General features: G+C 32.7%; 1 protein-coding gene across 1 annotated transcript in view; it reads right to left on the bottom strand.

Moving 5' to 3' along the window:
- LOC137924715 (pikachurin-like) overlaps nucleotides 1-22,344 on the bottom strand; it is a 144,531-nt gene that overhangs the window by 14,584 nt on the left and 107,603 nt on the right. Inside the window, exons 7-9 of the mRNA XM_068768132.1 lie at nucleotides 19,528-19,705; nucleotides 1,153-1,565; nucleotides 459-536 (exon numbers count right to left, since the gene is read on the bottom strand). Of these exons, the coding sequence (XP_068624233.1) occupies nucleotides 459-536; nucleotides 1,153-1,565; nucleotides 19,528-19,705 (669 nt within the window). The remainder of the gene's footprint in view (nucleotides 1-458; nucleotides 537-1,152; nucleotides 1,566-19,527; nucleotides 19,706-22,344) is intronic.

Here is a 22,344-nt window from a genome sequence, read left to right as displayed (position 1 = left end):
TTTATTGTTCACTTTTTTCAGATATTGATGTACTTGGATCTCACGTCGTGAAGAGATGTTGAGAGATTTCATAATATAAGACCTCAATTTATTACTGGCTTCTATTCTACTGAAAAGGGAAGAGACGGAAAACCAATGAAGCTATAGGTGGATGACATTGACGCAACTGCTCACACAAACTGGATGAATTTCAGTATAGATAGATAAATCTGGAAGGTTCTAGAGGTCTTTACCTGTGAGGTAACCACGATAATTCAAAACAAATTATTTCTAAAATTACTTACCTCATCAATGTATTTGAAATGTAAAATATCTCGTTAAATTAAAAGGCTATTAAATATTTACTGTTCTATTATTTATTGTCAATTCTAGTAAGATCTTTTGGTATAATTCTCTTGTCATATACAAGAGAGTACAGAAAATAAAGTGGATTAATGAATAAATAAATAAATAGTTACCTGTATGTCGAGCCATGACTCTGCAGTGTTGCCCAGGCTAGGTAATCGGAGGTAGGAAGACCCGTTGAATCGTGGCACCTGAAGGAAAACAATAAACAAATACTATCTAAATGTAACAAGTCACTTAAAAACAAACTTCTAATTTTTTGTGTAAGTGTCGGTATTGGTTGTAGAAATGTTAAAGAGAAAAGTTAAGTACGTCACATTATTATAAGGTCACATAGAGCGCAGAACAGATAGCCGCTCGAGCTTTAAGGTCTAGAGTGATGACCACAAACCAGTAAGCGTAGCGTAAAACGTGCACCCATAAGATGGACAGGTGACTTTATGATATTCACCAAGAGACACTAGATGCTGGCCGCTTTTAATCGCACGAAAAGTTTACGTCCAGCAGAGGAAGTGATACGGCTAATATCATGATGATGATATTTAGTAAACAGCCGTTGGGACCAAAAGGCTTTGTAATGGCGACCAAGTGACCGTATGCGAGGTGTTGATAGACCTCCCATTAGGTAGACTGACGACATAGCATAGATCTCGGGAAGTCGCTTGATAGGGGTTGTTCATCGTGGTGATATTAGGTAGATCATGATAGTGATGATGAATATGAGGTCTGATATAAAAAAAACATGATAAGTGATGGTATGATATGATATAAAATTTTATGTTGGAAAAATATTTTTGTGTTACAAACCTTTAAGTCCAGTGTGATTTCGCATCTAACTCCGGCATAACCAAGCGGGCACAAGCACACACCGCCCACACAACCGCCGCCATGTTGACATTCACATTTTTCTTCACTATCTATTTTAACTTCATCTGCTTTCAAATCATTTTCAATATCAAGAACAACATTATCTTTGACTTTTAGATTCTTCACATCACTGAACCCTTTAAAAGGTTTAAATAGATCCAGCGAATTATCAAGTTTGTTCTGCTCGTCTGATATCTTTGCGTCTCTCATAACGAGATCGTTGTCCTCAAAGTTAACTATGTCGTTAATATCATAAATACCATGGCCTTCATCTGGATGCTTGTGGAGAATTGTTTCCCTGGTAGTTGCTTCCTTGAAAGGTTTCCACGGGGCTAAAGTTGGCGCGCACTCGGCTGTTAACAAAACGTACAGGTTATAATTAATACTTAAATACTAATAATAATAAAAATAATAGTCCAAATATATGCAAGAAAATTTCGTATGATAAAACGTCGTTTGACGAAATTATTGACAAAGAGAGTTGTAAATTTTAAAATATAAATTAACATTTCAGAGAATATCAATCTATTAGGTCAGACATAGTTATGGTAGTTGCCAGATATTAATTATAAATTCTTTCAATAAATTTATATGATGGTGGGGAGGACAATGGTCTTAAATACTGTGATTTCACTGTAAGATCGATTCGGGAATAAGGAGATCTGTAAACTAATGAACGTAAACGAGATAGCCCAGCAGATTGGTAGGTGGCAGTGGCAGTTGGCAGGCCGCATAATGAACAGAACTTATTAGCCGCTCTTATAAGTGTCTGAACAATTGCCGGTAAACTCAGCATGTCTGTCTTTGCAATTAAAAAAGTAAAACTATTAACGGATGTTAATACGGGTCGACTCGTACATTTTAGTGATTTTCATAGTGTTTTCTTTTACGGTATTTTATTATGGGACAGTGCCGCCGGTATAGATTATACATTTATTTTAAAGAATAGATTTGAGTGGGCTATTTATATATTAAAAGTTAGACGGTTGATACTTTGTAAATACAATACATAAAAATAAGCGCATAACATCTCCATTTCGTTTTTATTATATAGACCTATGGGTCTGCGTGTACGCCTATATAATAAAGTTCCACAAGATCTCTTAGACCTTCCTTTTCTTAGTTTTAAATCTAAAACTGAAAGTTTATTAATAAATAAATGTTATAAAAGCATTCAAGAGTTTTTAGTTGATCATAGTGCCTGGAACTTGGTTTGATGACTCATTTACATAATTGATATTATATTCAGTAGTTGTTTAGCCAACAGATCAGCATTCCGAGCCGATGGTAGCTATTGTATAATGTTAAAATAATTGATCGAAAGGATGTGTAAATGCCTTCTTAAATAATAATATTTTGATTTAAGAATTTTTAAGAATTTCAGGAGTAGACACTACGGATTGGTAAGCGCAGCAAAGGACGTTCATCCGCAAGGTGGACATCGGTATCTTGCGTCGATTTTAACAAGGTACTGGATGCAAGTCGCTTTCAACCGGTTATAGAAAATCTGTGTAGCTGGCCCATATACAGTAGTGAACGTGACAAGATGATGACAATGTGAAGATAATAGCGTAGCTTTAAATTGATAGTAATTTATATACACGATCTCAAAATTGTGTTACAGTTACATGTCCTTTTCTGTTCTTTTATTTTAAATTTATTGCAACCATACACCTACACGAAAACGGCACAGACCTTATACTACCTCATTTAAAGATTTTTTCTTTCTTAATTTATAGCTCTAATGATTGTGTGGATCTTAATTTTAATGCCATAATTATGTATGTGCGTCATGCATTTAGCATGATGGTGCAACTTTGTTTGTTTTTGTGTCACTTGTCTAAGTCTAATTAATTTACATTAATTTTATATAAAATAGTAAAATTTCTTTAACTACTATTTTATATAAAATTAATATTAACTTTGTATCCTATAAACTAATTTCTTTCCTATTTATTGCTTACTATTTTCACTTTTCTATTTATTTCATTTAAATTTAAACAGCGACGCCTGATATTCTGCTATCAGTCGGCGCCGTGTTTTGACCAGGAAATCTTGTTCTACTGTTCCTGACTAATTTAACCTCCTTTTCAGAATTTTATTCGCAGACTTATTAGACTCAAAATGACGTTTATATTACCGTTACAATTTAGAAGTGATTTTTTAATTTTTCCTTTGTTATTATTCATTTATTTATCCACATAGGAAAACACACCACACCACTAGTTTACGTCAAGAGAAGAGTTCCTCCAGAGCCCAATTTGATTGTAACTAGAGTCAGATTAATCTCTTCAATATAAGTAATAAAAAATAAGTCATCTTTCTATTTAAACTAAGAGAAATAAAAGAATACTAGAGAAATAAAGAATTCCAAACGTGCCGCGATCTGACAAGGGTCCGCAACAATTTAGATATCTTTCGCGGCTCCTTTAAATTCTTTAGAAACCACCTTAATAATTTACTGTATCTATAACAGACTCTTAACTTTAATTGAGTAATTTTAAGTACACGTCCTTGAAGAAGATTCTACGCCGAAGGAAACATTTTCAAATGGCTCTTTTGGTGTTTATAGTCGTAAGGCAGATGTTTTCCCTTACGCGCGATCACTTTACTCTCCAATCTTTATTCAATGAGTTTATTTTAATTTGATGTGTTTTAATCTGTCTACGATATTGTATAAAGTATTTTTTTAATTTAATGTCATCTATAATGGAACACTTAACGGAATCATTATTGACACGGTAACTTTTAATGTAATTTTTATTTATATGTAAAAATAAATAAATAAACTATTTCAATTTATTTGTTGTCAGTGCTAAAACATTCTTAACACAGAAGCTAGAGCAATTCATTATATATTATCACTTAAAAATGGTTCGGATTGTAATAGGATTTTTTCACCAATTTTTGTTTGATGAACGTTATAAAATTATAACAAAATAATTTAGAGACCTAACATCGATATGTATGTTATAATACCATACGCAGTCACTTAAGAAACAGTTACTAATTCTAAGAAGCGTAGAGAAAGATAAAAAAGGAAAAGATAATTAAGATATCTAGTTACCGTTATATTCTATAGATCGCGGAACACTTCTTACTATAATTACGAGTACATCAGAGTTTTTATCTCGTTCGAACATTTCAACGTCGGTTAGAACAAACTTCGACGTACAAATGAAACGCCGGATAAACTTGTTGGAAACTTCTTACAGATAGATTAAGTAGTTAGTTGTTAGATGAAGTAACGGAGTTTGTTTAAGAGGTAATATGTTCAAGTGAAAAAGTGTGGAAAAAAAAATTGTGCGATTTGAAATATTAAATGTCTTGCCTCTTTGATATACCGTACATTAATATAAAATACTTTAAGTGTAAAAATAATTAAAATTGTAAGTCGTAAGTTATTATACACGAGCAGTGGTAGCCCTACGTTAAGGACTGAGACTTTGAATTCACACTTTTTGTAATAATTATTTAAAGTCACTGCTCACATACAAGTTTCCAAAGGATGAACAGTAGTCCTCTGCGTACCGTAATACCACATTGCGATCGCCAACCCGCCAGTCAAGTGTGTCGATTAAGGTATATTCCCCCAAAGATATCTCTAGGGGAGGCCTATGTCTTGCAGTCTCAGCTGACACGACGAAATTAAGTTAGGCTTTAAAGGTGTAAATATATAGCACATTTGTTGACAATTAGGGCATGGTACAAAAAAGTAAGAAAAAGCGTTTTCAAAATTTAGATTACTACATGTAATAATATTTATTGTTTACTATCATTTCGTGAAGACTTGGGTTGTCAGACATTATGCCTGTCGCATATCGGTATGAAAGTAAATTATTATAATACATTGAAATTAAGTCTAATAAAGGCTTTTTGCTGACACACGAGACTTATAGGTAAATATGTATGTATAAAGATTTAAAGACAGTTGTGTGGATATCAAAGTGAAAGTTAGTTTCAAGCTGTTGCTTATAAAACTAAAGGAATCATAACAATAATTGTATTTAATTGTTTATTATATTTATGTAAAAAATATATGTAGAGATTTAAATATAAATCTATTAGATATCATTGCAGTGAGTATTAGTCATTAGTATATTCACGACGACGACAACTATATAAGTTACTTGTTATTTAACTTTTCCGGAATGTAACCTCCACTTTTTGAAAATAGTACACGGTGATCGGTTTCTATAGTACACTTTGTTAGTTCATAGTTTATGGATCGCATGTTAAGTCAACGATCCGAATCGATTACTGAAATCAAGAATAACGCTAAGCTCTTTGATGTTCTAAAACTTGAAGTCAGAGTTGTGCCAAGTTAAGAGGTCAAATAAAGACGCGATGAATCAAGCTAGTTAGCTAGATAAACTGAAAACTTTTACAGTCTTAAGTTTTCAACTTTTACTTATTACGTAGCGGAACATTAGTAGAATTCATTCTCTATATTTTTATTACAAAACTTTCCAAGCATCGAGGCAGTGTTTCTATTTTTTTTATTGTACTAGAACTGACAATAAGGCAAACAACCTTCATCATATCGCCCCTATAGTCTATTAAAGACTTGAGAAAATCTTCGAAAGTATAATCCTCGTACTAATTAGGAGATTCATGGAGGCGAAAAGTAGTGTAGTATATTGTGGCATGAGCTGAGAATACCCAGGTAGATCACGAGCTTCGCTATCTTAAAAGAGGTACGATACTAAGCACTTTACAAACGTATCTTAGGCAGCAGTGTATGTCAGGTCAAGAAAAACTAGTCAAACTGATCACCAATTGTGTTTGGCACTAATCGGTGTAACATAACTCCTGAAGATGCCCCATGGAGGGGTGAAACACGTGTTGAGTAATTTGGTGGTGGCGGTTGTGTGATTCGCATTGTTTGCCGCATACGCATTTATCAGCGGGCTGGCGGGCGGTGCATTTCATTGCACGACTACCACTGCATGTGCGGAAGTGGCTAAATATTGGTCCTTTTCTTACTTAGATCACCAATTATATTACAAGCCGGCTAACTTCATTTTGCGTGGCTCGAACTGCTTTTTGTGGGTGTACATTAATTAAATCTGTTCTTGGAAATTTTTAACATGCCAAAAATAGTTTTAGCCAAGTTTAATGCCTACAAGGGCTGTAGTTTTAAAATATACATTTGTTTTATGTAAAACCTCCTCTAGCTTCCTAAGGGATGAAATTTCGTATAATCCGTTCTTATCTAATATCTACTAAGTAAAAGGAAACTTTCTGACAAATTACAAATCTCTAAGGTTTAAGAGATATTGTGAAGTATTACATAGGTGACAATTTCTTAAATATACAAATATATATGTTTGGACATAACTAGCACTGATGCCTGAATGAAATTACATACAGTTTACAAAATAAATACAGTTTCCATTCAAGATAGCAGGGCGACTTCTTTTGAGAGAAGAAGGCTGAGCAAAGAAAAGAAAATTGACGAGTCACTGGAATCAAGTGACATGAGACAGCGTTTTGTGAACGACCTTACAAATCTCTGGGAAAAGCGGAAATTCGTACAAATATTATAATAAACTATATAACTTTGATTATAAAACCCAGTCGCACAGAATAATTTTCTTCTAATGACATATACCGTCGAAAATATTTAATTTAAAATGTTTAATATGTAATTTCACCATGCAGAGATGAAGTAATACTGCATAATTCATTTACTTTTTACTTTTGTTCAGTAGATATTACAAATTTTATATATAATAACAGCAAAGAGAATTCTTGTCCGTTGCAATTTTTATATTCACGAAACACGCCTGTAGTAATTTATGCAACCGGCGGTCCCTGACGCGCGCACTTCTGATTTATACGAACATATTTCTAGGTTTTCGTGTGGTCTAATTTACAAGCGAATCATTTTGTATTATACTATATAATAATAACATTTTTGGGTCGGTTAACGAGGCGTTATTTTTGACCTGGCTTGTTTTGCTGCCCACGTGACATATACAGGTTTCAGGGGTACACGTAGGGCAGAGCGCTGAGGGCGTTTAGCCTAAAACCTCTTTTAAGGTAACTCTATGAAGATTGGTAAGAAGGTCGAGGGCTTCCTAGAGAGAGCTCAGTAATTTAACCAGAATATGCGACGCGGTATCGGTAGGCTCCCCACTAGGTAGAGTAACGAATTAATCAAGGTTGGAAGCAGGCAGCGCAGTACGGGTCACCATGACAATCTTTAAAGAAAGCCTATGCCTTAGAGTGGACATTTATCAGTCGTTATGATGAATAATAATTTTAGACAGCGTGAGGAATACTGGTTCACACGTAATTAGTTTTAGTGAGTTCCCACATCTAAATTCTGGAGTAGGCAAATGAATTAGAATTATTTATTTTAGCAAAAGTCGGAGATTTGTTTTAAAGTAGACGAGATAGTACAATTGAAACGTTGAAAGACAAAAGTCACAAACAACACACATGAACATATGTACGTATACAAGGTAACGCCGTCATGTTGTTTCAATAGGAGGTTTATTGAGGTAAAATTATTACCTAAGAATATATAAGTTAATTATGGTTTATTTCAAAGGTTTTGGGTAACATAGCTAGAAGACACGGTGATAGCTTAAAAACACTTTTTATCACCGGAAAAGTGGATGGACGCCGGCCATGAAGACGCAGCACCATCTGCTGGTTCTGTCAGAGAATTAGGCTTGGTACCATATTAATCAAAGCTACATGCACTGCCGAAGACTGGCACAGATGACGTGACACGGTAGTGTAATATAAATAAATATTTATATTCAATAAGCTTCCTTGAAAAATCTTATACTATTTAATATACTATGTATATAATACTTTTAAATAATTTGTCGTAAAAGTGTTTGGAACAAATAAACATCAAAATGGCTATTTTCAAACATTAACAATTTTTTTATATTTTTTAATAACACATAACTAAATTTATTATCTGTTATATTCCTACTGTCGCTCACCGAAACATCGAGAAGGCTTTGTTTTTTGTTCAGATCCATAGATGATTGAAATAATAGCATAAGACAACCACCCACTTACCATGGTAAACAAACAATTTTATTAAGCTCATCGGAAAAGGCTAGATTCAAGGCGCTTCCAACAGGTGATAAGACCTGATGATATGGGAGGCCTATATCCAGCATCTAAGGTTCTGCAGCTAAAATGATGTGATAAATATCTGTTATGTGTAATAAAAATAAAATATTTCATTCCAGGTTTATTTCGTATGATATCGTTGTAGTAGTAACTATAAATCATACTAGTTTTCGATCTTGTACCAAACTCAAATATCTCTCGAATTTCTCCTCATTTGTTCGAAACGTGTACGGAATCCGTCAACGAGGCTGTCGAAGTCTCGGAATTAGTGGTCATTTGTTAGTCGAAAAGGAATAGCGTTGGCAACGATGCTCTGAAATAAATCATGTTCCATTTAAAAGGGTTGGGCAATATATTTTACGTATTTTCAAGCGGCGCTCACCTTTCTATACGCGAAGCTAATAATAAAGCTTTTCTTTTCTTTATAAATATTCAAACGTTGCGAAATAATATTAAGTTCACAGTTTTAGCGGTCAACTTTGATACAATATTTGTACATATTTTAGCTTAACCGCTTCACTATAATGGTGATGAATAACTTTGTGCAATATTTTGTATAAGAAGTGAATGTGTCTACATAAATAAAAAAATATTTTTTTTATCTCATTAAGTTTTGTTTTATAAGAAGAACAATGTTTAGCAGACTTATTAATAAATGTACTAGTATGAAGTTCGATGACGATGGTGATGATAATTTTAGCCATAGAATGTTCACTGTGGATATATGCCTCCCCCGTAGATTTCCATTACGATCGGTTGGAAGCAGCCTTCATCCAACAGTAAGCAGTTTGCTTTTAATTTATTAACGAATAATTTTTTTGCGGTTATTCAATAATGATGAATTGAATAAAAAAAAGGTAATTTTCTGTACTTACTGGATGTGTACTAATTATATTATTTAAATCATAAAATTTTGGTAGAGAATGAAATAATTACGTTAAATATACTAAAACGTAGTAAAGCTTGTTTGATATGATAAAAAAATTACAAATTTAATAAACAAAAATAGTTATTATTCCTTTTGGTTTATTTTTTGCTAAGTGTATACATCGAACTATGAAATATTTTCAAACAACAATATTGGTACAGACGCCATGTTTGCGCGCCAAAAGTAATGTCACTGTCAAAAATTTCTCGATTGTTTTTGTGTGAAAACCTGTATAAGATTGTTTGGTTATAAGTGTAAAAGCTATAAAGGGGTGAATGTATAGCTTAATTTTAATATATGTTACGTCTGGTACAAAGATCAAATGATTCCGAAATAGTACATAACGTTATGATAATACAGTAAGAAAAAACGATTTGATAATTATAAATATATAATAATAAAATGATAACTACGTAATAAAATATATTATTATTTACTGTCTATCTCTGTAAAATGTGTACTGTTAGATGTAATTGGTTTGTCACATTACGATTAAAAAGATAAATTTTTGTAACATAATTCAAAGTGATCACTTTATTTAAGAAGATTGAAAACAAGCATAAAAGCTTTAAAATTTTTGCTGCCAATTGAACTGTATATACAACCCTTTAAAACTATTATACCTATAATCTCTGTTATTAATTACGAAATATATATAGAACATTCAAAGTGCATTATTAATATCTCTTCTAAATAGAAACAATGTTTTGTTACTCCAGCTTATTTTTGGTCGGTTCTAAAAAATGTAGGAGAATTTTTCCGACTTTGTTCAACGTGTTTACTGCGCTAATATTCTCGTTTCTTTATTTGCTTCAGATTGGTAACATCAAACGAATTTTTATCAGGATATTTTAAAAATGTACCACGATTAAAAACATTCACTTAAATCGCCGGTTTTCTTTTTTAACGCATTCCCAAAGAGATTTAAAAGAGTTGAGATGTTTCGACAAAGGTTCTAGATTGTTAAAAGCATGAAATATTATCATTTTTGAGAACAATTTTTCTTATGCACTAAACGATTCTTATGCTCCTAGTATTATTATGAGTAATATATATAAGTATTACGTATATTGATGTAATGAGTATAGTTTGAAATAATAAATATTATTTATGAACATTATTTTTCTTTTTTTCAGCTGATAGATGCCCACTGCAAGGTATAGGCCTCCTTCAAAGAAAGACACATTCTCCATTAAGCGATCTCCCACAATCCTTCTCCTATGTCATCGGTCTACGTACCGGAGGGCCCACCTACTGGTGATCAATCTTCGGTTGTTATTGCAGTTGGGTCTCTGGCGAGCCTTAGCACCTCTTGGCTCACTCTTATTGCCCGACCGCTACCGTAGCCAGGAATAGCGAGGCTGCCAGGGGCTAGGGGCCGATTTCTTATGTGTACCACTGGGGGGGTATACCATAATCATCACGATTGGAAGGCAGGTTGCCGATCGTGGTGTGGTGTTATAGTACGTAGAGGACGCTGCTACCCATCATCTGAAAACTGTCGCCCAGTATGATACTCATGGGAGGAAATGGGGTGGCCCATTCTATTCTGTTCCATGTTGATGTTTATACGTGAGTAGTACGTTATTTATTATATTGTTTCGAATGTCTAAAATTAATTTAAAAGTAGTGATCATGAGTCCAGTTGTATGCCCTAGAGTTTCATTGTCAGCAGTCGAAATTTGTAACACAATCATAAATCACTACACCATGACTTTTGTGTTTCATTACGTCTAAAAATTTAATTACTCTAGTGAAGATTTATAATCCATCAAGAAAATTATATAAATATATTTAACCTTTTATATTATCTTTAATCATTCATATTAAAAAGGTTTATTTATTCCCAGGAAAATGACCTAAAATTAGTAATTTTAAATAAAAGTTTTGATAAATTTGTACTACTTTTGTATGGACCCCATCAGGGTATAAGCCTCCTCCAAAGCTTTTCATTTTTCTCTATTTTTGGCAACAACGGCCCACCCGTGACCTGCCGTAGCCACGATCTCGTCAGCCCATCTGACATTAGTTCTGCCTCACGTTCTGGTACCTCGTGGTCCCGTCCGCTTTATAACCCTTTCTGTCTATCTGTTATCAGAAAACCTCGCCGTGTGACTTGCCCAGCTTTACTTTCTTTGGAGGGAATAGGTAAGTGCATCTGTTACATACGTTTTATGCGGATGGCTGTGTTCCTCATTTTGTCTTTTAATTTGATATCCAAGTATCTTCTCTCCATGCTTCTCTGAGTGATTCGTATTTTGTTATTAGTCTGCAGGTCAAACGTCCAGGTTTGGCATCCGTAGATGAGGCTGGGTAAAATCTCAGTATCCATAACTATCTTCTTGGTAGGTAGTGGGAGATGTGATTTAAATATGCCCTTATGAGTCCTTAACCGCTCATACATAGAATAAAATAAGGGCATTTAATTTATTAAGTAACACAATGGCATACAAAATTAGATATAATCGAATACAATAAAAACGTTTATTTGTTTCAAAAAACATGTACAAAACGTAATCTCTAATTTTTATGCATGAAACGGAACAATCCACTTCGTTGACAGAATGCAATTTTTAAAAATGTCGACGCCCCCGCCGTGCGACAATGCATTCCCGCGCAAACATGGCGCCTAGTCGACTTTGTTTGCAGAGTCGAATGGAAACGTTTTAAATCCTAAAGCGGCACAAGTTTCACATGAATTTACAGCAGAAATGTCTGGACTAGACGTTTGATGTTTTATGCTGCGAAATAACTTAAACTGAACCAATTTTATTTTCGCCGACGTTCTTAAGGGGTTCTGTTGGGATAGGGTTAAAGAATAAATAATGTACATGTCTTATTTTCATGCTATTTATGTTCTTAATGATGAGCAACTGGTCTTGTGAAAATGAGGAGGTCAATTTTTTATAATAGTTATCATTTAAGTGACTACAAAATATTGTGACTGAGCTTGTTATGGGTTCTTCTTAGAGCCTGTTGGGAATCCCCGAAACTTTAAGGTGGAAGATATGTATATATATATTACACAAAAGCTGAATCTGATTCTAGTGTTTGTCAAACTGGGCTCTTCGGACATGTCATAACATGCACTAGTGACCATTATAAAAGAAATATAAAAGATGTAAAAACAATTGCTACACTAAGGTTATGATTCGCGTAATATGAAAACTCGTTATAAAAATACTGCGATTATAGAAAAATATCACATTGGTTTAATTTACATCAAAGTTTATTTTATTACTAGTTGTAGAAATCATTTAAATTACGCGGTAAAATATCCTAGTAAGTTTACGAAAATAGTTTGAAGTTTTATATAAGAATAGAGGCTAGTCATGTAAGTGATTCTTGTCTTGTCTAGTCTTGGAGAGGCTTACTTTTTTTAAATAGTAGACTTTTAAAGTGCGAACAGTCAAGTGAAACAATCTATAGGCTCGTTGTTTCCAGCCTATTATAACTTCAAGGATGTATATATATATTACCAAATTTAAACACAAGTTTCTCCTAAAGCAGTTGGTAATACTTAACGTACCTTTTACGGGATATAGCATAAACAGAGAGAGATAGAGTATCCATAAATCTCTTTTACACTTGATACGAACGTAAATGAAAAACTTGTGCACCACCTGAGGTCGCATGAGCTTTTGAGATCGTGCCATTAGCAGGCGGTATGGCCGCTGAATGTAGATTTATAGCCCATGCCAGCGTCTACAAAGTTTTGCATTGAACCATTAGTAACTTTTAAACAATTTTCAAGTATTCAATTTTATAGGTAAACTCCTCTATGTTTTTAACTTCAACAGGGAGTATTTGATTATGTTATTTCTATTAATTCTGAAGACATAATTGCTAAAGTAAACATCATATTTATTTTGAAGGTGGAAAAGTGTAGAGATAGACCAGAAAAACCAAACGTTTTTAAAACGGCACCTTAATATTTTACTATTGTACTTTAGTAGATATGTCAGGATCTGTAAAGCTTATAAATTTGGTAAAAATGTTTATTTTATCAAGTTTAGGTAAGCTAAGAAAGAATTTACGAAATTCCACTCGCAATTGTGACTAATGAAGCGTTTATTAAAAAAATGCATATTTTTAACTATACCTGTTATAAATATAAAATTACGTCCGTTTTGTTTTGACTAATAAAAAATTACAAAGAATCGTCAATGGCATAATTTCAATTGTTGGACTTTCACTGGTAGAAATGGGCCTCTTATGTAGTAAAAAAACTGAAGATAAAAGAAGAACTGTACCATGAAAAGATTTTACAAAATTACCACAGAGGGCAGTACGGGCAACGCGAAGGTGGCGTGGACTATTAAATAATATTTTTAAACTTTTCATAACATATGAATTTTATTGCTAAAAGTTATTGAAATTTTTCACAGTAAGAACTATACCTAACCGAATTTTTAAAAATATTTACGTTAAAAATGCAATTCGTTCTGTTGTCATGAATATTATCGAAGACGTGCCCGTAACAAATATCTGTTGAATTGAATTGAATGAAGAAAAAATTGAATTTTTTTCAATAATATGCCCGCAAACGAAATAAAACAAGACCTGCTACAAAATTGTTAATTCAATAATAAAAAAGATTCATTGCATAAAAGAATTATAGCAAAGTTATAAAGCGCCAGGGTTTTGTCGCACCTATGTTCCGATTGACATGACAAATAGCGTCGGCCCGGGCGACATGTTTGCGCGGGAAATGCATTTGACAGATAAGGGTCGATTCCATTAAAGATTGTATTCGATCACTGAAACTCGTTATAAGTGCAATAAATCTAAAATAAATGTTTATTTCTATTTTTAACCTAATCCACGCGGTTTTATATGATTTAGGTAAGATATACAGGTTGCTTGGTTATATAGCTTTTAAAGAGGTGAATGTATATCTCAATTGTCACCAAAAGCTTTAAAAATTTGCAGCTATTTCCAATTACTCTGTATAAATTAACCACTATGTAATATGTTACATTGATTTATTTTTTCTATTTAATTCGACGGGTCAATAACCTCTGACAGTATAAATTTGCAGGGATGTATGGTTCTGGTAATCTGAATTCTAAAAACGCTATTTTTATATGTAATAATTACGTTATTATGTCTAAAACCATTGGTTTTAGGAAAGGGTGTATCGTAAACGAATTGACTGTGAATGCATTATTCCTTCACCCTTTTAAATTTATTAAATAACATAATAACAGACTATTCATTTATAATGTGTACATAGCCAGTAGTTACAGTATAATCATAGAGAATAGTAACTTTTTTTATTAAACATTATTCTTTTCTCGTCCTAGATATTATAGTTCCATTAGTCATCTTCACGTCAGGAAGATCTTTATTTTTTGTGACTATTATCATCCACGTTTTCAGTTGCGAAGTTTTAGTTTCCATCGATATTTTTGTAGCAAAATTACGTCAATTGTTATTTATTTAAATAAGTAAACATTAATAGCCGCTATATACTACATAGAGTGACTTTAAAATGCCACTAGCATTAAAAACGTTATTAAAAAAAAATGGAATTTCTTTTTAAGCGTTCGATTTTCAAATATTTTGTTAACAAAAAGGTGCTAAGATTAAAAAAATTTGGTAATTTTTAACAATGGGATGGACACTTAAGGAATGAGTAGCAATAATTATATCGTTGCGGTCACTCTCTTACTATGATTTTAGACTTAATTTTTTTATTGCAACGTTAAGAGGTTCAATAAAATTACATAAAAATATCTTTTCGGTATTAACAAGAATCCAAAAGTTATTAAACGGACTAAAGCACGAATTGCAAGAAATCCTGTCTGCAAGCAGAAGTTGTTATGAGTTTAAGTAGAAAAACTATGTGCGTAATAACACGCTAATTCCAATTTTTCACTTCTTACGATGTTTCATAACATAATAAATTATCTGATATAGATAGAATTTAGTTTCTTCTAAAATACTATATAATAGTAAGAATGGGGAAAGTAATGTTCAAATAGTAGGAAATCTATGCGTAGATATAAATAAAAGGTTAATAAGCTAGAATATTAGAAGATATTTCATTATTTTTTGCTCGAACCGTTTTAACAAATTATGATATACATAGTAAAGAATAAAAATAATAATAAAAAATAAATTAAGGAAAATTTAAATACTCTGACGAAAGAGAGTTGAATACCAAGCTCTTGTGGACGCTACAAACATTAACTACGTATGCGCGTCAGAATTTTTAATTGTTATAACTCTTAATTATATCACTTCAAGAACCTGTTTTTGTGCCTTTTTTTAAATAAATAAATGAAAATATCTAGAAGAAACTTTACGATGTTGTTTTGCCTAATGTACGGATATCAGACGTAGGTCATTGAAGATAAAATATTAAGATGGAGTTGCCATCTGTCAACGTAAGATGAAAAAAAGCATTATAATCATAAACTATTTGCTAAGGTCAATATCAACATCAGGAAAAAAACGAATATAACAGATGTAAAGAAATAGTGAGACTACTCAAGTGGCATTGGGTAGAACACGTTTGCAGGATGTACAATACCAGATGAGCAAAACGCCTAACAGTGTGAGTGCCAAGGGACACGAAAAGAAAAAAAAGCCGACAGAGATCCTTATGGATGGGTGAGACACGGATCCGTGATGGATGGAGTGGTTTATGAGAGGTCTACGTGAAAAAGATGACTACTTCTTAGTAGTAGAAATAAAGACCTTTTTTATTTTATTTTGTTGCTGAAAGATTTATTTTCGTACTAAATTTATATTATTTTATTTTCTCATTAAGCAAGTTTATAGCACTTTACAATAGTTATCGTAAAAGTTTATGATAAAGACAAAAGCCGAAGTGTTTATCAATATAAAACAATATTTTATTATGGAGAAAAATAAAATATACTAGATTCCTAAAAATAGTCGACGTTATTTTTCACTTCAAAGCTGTCCAATCATTTTATAGCAAGCCCATGAAGCTTGTGCTTCGATTGAATTTAAACGTTCCATTTGACTCGACAAACAGTGTCGAGTTTGGGCGCCGAATTTGCTCGAGAAATGCAGTTTGACAGCGTAGCGACATTGTGAAAATGTTTCTAGCGATAACATATTTTTTAAATAAACCTGTTCAGCGAAATTTTATACGACGACCAGATGCTACTATGCAGGCGCTAAAAATTACCAGTATTTTTTAAAAGACAATACAAAGTATTCTCAATTTTAGTAGGATAATATAAATAAATTGTTTTCAACCGTTAAATATATTCCACACAATACATAAAATGTATTAAGAATGAAAGAATAAAAAATATTAAATCGCGAAACTAAATGCAATATCAGTTTTTTAAATGGCATAATAATTATTGTTTACTGTGAATATTATAGTAAATTTTTTTAAATAATTTTTAATCGTTTAAATGATTGCACAGGTTACATGAAACGAATAATATAAAATAGAGATTTCTTCGTAAAAAGATTATTCGATTTTTTTTAAATATTTCAGTTCTAAAAACGCTGGTGTTACGAGTATGTATATTAAAAATACTGGATAGCAAGAAAACTAGGTCTTCATTATTAACTTTGAAACAATTTGAAAACGATTGAAATGTCTAAGATATCTGTATATCACTTAAAAATATCCTTTACACCGTGGCAGGATGACTGTAAAAGGCTAGACATTTAATAGTTTAAAGTCCATACATTGGACCGCACGTGCGGTTTCGTTTGGATGGAGCAATTTTTCGTAAAAGACCCCTCGTTACAGAAATGGCGGACCAAACCATTTTCGGTCTTAATATACTCTGAATTTTGTATACCGCATTACCTTAAATTGGCTTAAGTGGGAGATTTTAGTGCCAGTAAATGAAGATTGGTTTCATAGTTTGTAATATTTTTTAAATATAGTGGATGTTGAATATTTATAGTGAGAAATCATCCTTTCATGACTGCGTGTCTCTGCCAATCACGTCAGTTTTCGCTACTATTTTTCTCTAGACTTTTATTATTAAAGCTAGTGTTTCACGCTTTTGTAGTTGAAATAATCCAGTAATACTTTATTGTTGTCACAGATATATTGTGAAAAAATATGTCCTATTTTCACGCCAAGGACGAATGTAGGACATCTAGGACATCATGTCTAGACTGACTAATATTATTATGTAACGAAGATTGAGCTTTTACAAGGTCCTTTAAATATTATCTTTGTATGTAAGTAATGAAATAAAACAGTAAAATGTATACGTATATATAATCATTTTCAGATTTGCCACTGGAGAGATTTATAATCAATATTAAAATATATTATTGAAAAGGAACAATAGTATATATTGTATTCTAGAATATTATACTGTTGTTAATGCGTAGAATTAAATGTTTTGGATGCTTATTTAGGAAGCTAATCATTGTCAAACACTCTTTAAAAAACTATATTTGTAAAGAGCAACTGTTGAGTTTTCGCCGGCTCTTCTCAGCAGAACTGTCTTCCGAGCCGGTGGTATTTTCCTGTAGGGACAACAATGTCGACATTTTATGTTGATTGATGATTCGAAAGTGCTTGTAACAGCCTATTCAAATAAAGAATATTTTGATTTTGTTTTTCACTTATATTTCTAATATATTTTTATTTATCACTGATAATAGTTCAAATGTATTAGCTTAATTTAACTATATAAGTTACAATTATATTAAACTTCTTAAAGTTATAAATATTGTTTTAATGAACGACATATATTAGAACTCAGTTAAGGTAGTGAGAATCTACCTACCATGCTTTTCTTCAAGTCACATAAGGAGGGCTTGGTGAGGGATTCCCGATAATCTATCGTATATCCTGGCCACGCAGTTTTACGTGAACTGGAGTTCTACTCGTGTCTTTAAAATTACGTATAGAAAGTTCTAGCATTTGTTTATACGCCTGGAGTTTAACAAGCACAAGAGATATTTCAAGGTTCCGTGGGTTTGAGGCTACCCTTGCCTTGGTCGTCGTCGTCGTTTTAGCCCGTAGACGCCTAAGGCATATTTCTTCACTAAAAATATCTATGGGGAGATGTACCATAATTTGTAATTGGTAAGCCGGTTGGAGATCTATTATGATATATGTCTAGTATGATATTTCGCAAAGGACGCTGCTGCCCATTCTCTGGAAACTTGATTGTAAGCAGTGGAAATCCTATATAAAATTGAATAAAGTGCGAATTATATAAGTTTGCATTCTGGGAGTCAAAATCGCGACCTACGATTGTAAGTCGTAGTGCTCCACCGCTTGGCTACAACTGCTCTACCCTAAGAGTTTTAATCCTTTTCTTGATAATGTATCTGTAGAGATGCGTTAGAATTAAAAAAAAATTGTGGCATCAATTTTGAACGCAAAGTAATCATTTGTACGTGAATGTTTAGGTAATTTCTTAATTTTCGAACGCTTGTTCAGTTTTTTCTGTTGGCATCCTTGGGTATTAAAAGTCAAGTGGTATGAATATTAATGTAATATTAAAAAAAAATCTGCCAAGTTAAGGGTTAAGATATCGGTCGTACATCACGTGCGTGTTATTACAATTGTGTACGTATTTTAAGCCGTCATTATGCGGTTGAATTTAAATTCAAGCGCGTAAGAATTCCTAAAGAAAATTTTTAAAAAGTTAATTTTTAAAATGATTTAAAAAAGTATCGTGGCTATAGTGGCCAGCAACAAAGAGATACATGAGTACGTTAGTTAACACGTATGCTCTTCCTCTTAATATATTATTAGACAAATCTTTTTCGTACAACACTTTCCAATACCACCCTATTCGCAATTTATCCATCTACTATCAATTTTAAAAAAGAAAATGTTTGTTTAATCTGTATAAAATTTTATTGAGGAAATATCGTAACCTGTTTGTTAAAATATTGTGTATTCGTAAGTAAATATATTCTGTCGCATCACCAAAGCTTTAGCTGCATTATAGTTTTATATATATTGTAAAGGGCATCACGATGTATTCGCAATTCCACGTTTATCGTTCGTATTAGATTTATTCGTTAAAATCATCGCGTAGCATTACTAATGTAGTAATGATAATTTCATTTATTTATTTTGAATAAAAAATTTTGAAGCAAAAACGTATTGCTTTACTTTTATTTTTTTAAAGTTTTTTATATATATTGGAGCGTAATATTTAAATAATATGATTTTTTGTCACCACATGACTTCTGTATTTGGATTACTTCTATATTTTTATTGTCAGTACATATTCACGTTTTAATTGTAATTACAATATTAAAAGTATATAGAAGTATGTTAAATGTCAGAAAATAATGTTACTTACCAATATCTTGAATGGAGACTGCGTCCTTCATGAGATTGTATGTATCTCCGTTGATCCTGAGAAAGTCAACGCAGCCGAGAAGACCCTCGGACAGGCTGAGCTTGCTCTGAAGTCCAGTGGTGTTGCCAGCGCCGCCCACCCATACTGGTTCTCGGAAGGTCATTCGGGAGAATAGGCCCTTAAACGAAAAAAATATTATTAAGAAATTGTTGATAAGAAAAAACATATTTTTTAAAAAAATCGATTGGTTTTTTAAAGAAAAAATATTCAGTTAACATCATCATTATGTTAGCGATGGACGCCCACTGATTGCCATGTTGAGCGATCTTGCGGCGCCAGCATCAAGCAACTTTCTGGGACCTAGACCATGGACTATTACTCCATCTAGTGACGAGCTGAATGTTTAAAATTAATAACATTTTTTTAAAATATTGTAAGTAAAATTATAAGAATAGGCTGAAAACAAGAACATTATTCGGACATCTGTTACTCGTATTATATATATATCTACGAGTATATATATATATGTGATGTATATAATGATCATTGTTTTAGTCGTGACTTACAACGTTGACATAGGCCACCCCATAGATTTCAAATAGGGTCAGATGGATGCGGCCTTTAACCAACGTGTTCCGATAATCTGAACAAACTTGTCTTTCCACGTTGTGTTTGTTGGTGTTCCAACGGTCGCCTGTTCATCGCGTCATCAATAGTGTGTGTCCTGGCGATTACCACTTCAATTTACCTATCCGCTGGACTGTGTCTGTTACCTAAATTCGGCTACTCCTAATTCCTGATTCGATCTCGAAAGAAATCCCGAGCATACACCGTAATGATTACAAGAATTAAATCGAGCTACACTTAATTTAAATTTAGAATCGCTAAAGAGAATTTCGACACAAACATTTAACTTTCGAAAGGCAGAATTCCGTCAATTTCGTGGCTTATTACTCTGCTGTCGTAGCGATTGAGTTAAAATGTAATGGGTCGTAATGTGCGAATTTGGGCCCTCTCTTTGCGTTGAAGTTCAGATGATATTTTTTTTTGTTATTACAGTTCAGTTCAAAAAGTGTATTACATATATTTGGATATTACCTGTTTCTTTTATAATAATCAAAATGAATTAATATTTTAACTCGATCACATGCTTTTACATTATATATTTTCATATCATTTAGACATCAAAGAACTTCACTCACTCGATGGTATATGTTATGAGATTGTCGTCGTTGAACTGATAGTAAGCTGGCCATAGTAATTGAACATATGGGTGCTAGAGCCTTAAGGTTTTGGAGTAGAGATTCATGACCAAGCCTGTATTATTTTATTTTTGTCATAATAATCTATCGTCAACATATCAGCAATAGAATGACCACTGACATACATAGATTGCCCTCAAAAATTTCAAATAAGATCGAATGAAAGCCGCCTGTATTCATCGTCCTTTGATAAACTTAACATCGACTTGTGGACGTTCTGCGCTACCTTGGCCGGTCCGTGTTCCGTGCTAGCTAGAGAGGCAGTCATGTTAATTACGGATCAAGAAATATTAAAAATTTCCGAATATTTTTTATTTATTAATTGCAATGTATTTTTGCATGTACTAAACGCAGTCTTTTGGAACAGGGTTAGTCGCCACGGATCTTTCTTCTCCCAGCTACGAGTCACGAAAGCGTTTTACTGTATTCTATTGTTCTTATGGTTAAATACAGTTAAAATTTAACTACATAATTATATAATTTATGACTTTAACTAAGGTATCGGTTTATTTCTACATTATTGAATTTGAAGCCGTTGTCCAAACGTAATATACCATTTAATACCTTGTGATTTAAGACAATGTGCCGGGTCAAATCATCGAAAGATTCTGCAGTAGATTTTTTCTTGAGAAGGCTCGATAAGTTGAAATTTGGTGGTATATCAAGGTCTTCGCAAAAGATCACGTTGTTACGTCTTTTGGATTCAAATTGGGAATAGTGTCTGAGTAATTATTAAAAAGTCAATACTGATCTTATTGAAAATCTATGGCAGAGGACTGTATCCATCCGTGGACCTCCTACGGTTGAAATGATGGTGATATATCAATCGCTTCAGCTTGTAGCTTGGGCTGGCGTGCCTATAAAGCCTCATTAGTTACCCTTTTAAACGTACCTCCTTTAATGAACGAGCGCTATTAAACGGTTGAACAAAACGAGTTTTCTTTGCGAATTATGGAAATAGGATTATTTTCACGCCTTTCCCTGGGCGGTAATTGTTTTGTGTTCGTGAATATCTTGAGTTATATAGAGCGTGCTCGAAGGCTTTGTTTGCGTGTTAGGCTAAGTAAACACGTTACTTATATAATCTATGTTTAGTATTTACTGAATGTTGAAGCCTTGATAACTTAACAGATTTTATTTTACCTAACTCACAAATATTGTACAGGGTGATTGTTATATTAACAAAAGTTTTAAAGAAGTGCGTGCTATCCATAAATCAATGTTTTTTGATGACAATGATAATATAGTGAAAAAGCTTTTCCAAGATTTTAATTATTACATATTAAAATTAATTATTGTTTACTTATTGTCCCTGAAGACTTCTTAGTGCCACAAGTAAATGTCCTGTCACATTGCAATGGATAAATTAAATTTATGTAACATATTTCAAAGTGATCATTTTATATAAGATAATAGAAACATTTGTAAAATCTTTAGCATTATGCTGACAAACAAATGTTATATTTACCCCTTTAAAGCAATTATATCTATACACAAACATCCTATATATCGATTTTATTAAAACTTTACACTATCATAATAGCGTGTTTATTAC

Source organism: Battus philenor, unplaced genomic scaffold, assembly GCF_028537555.1.
Source record: "Battus philenor isolate CCGP_79_NKW_IND1 unplaced genomic scaffold, ilBatPhil1.0.hap1 SCAF_24, whole genome shotgun sequence".
In the NCBI taxonomy this organism is placed as follows: domain Eukaryota; kingdom Metazoa; phylum Arthropoda; class Insecta; order Lepidoptera; family Papilionidae; genus Battus; species Battus philenor.
The sequence above is the reverse complement of the archived record's forward strand: the minus strand, read 5'-3'. Positions and strand labels throughout refer to the sequence as shown.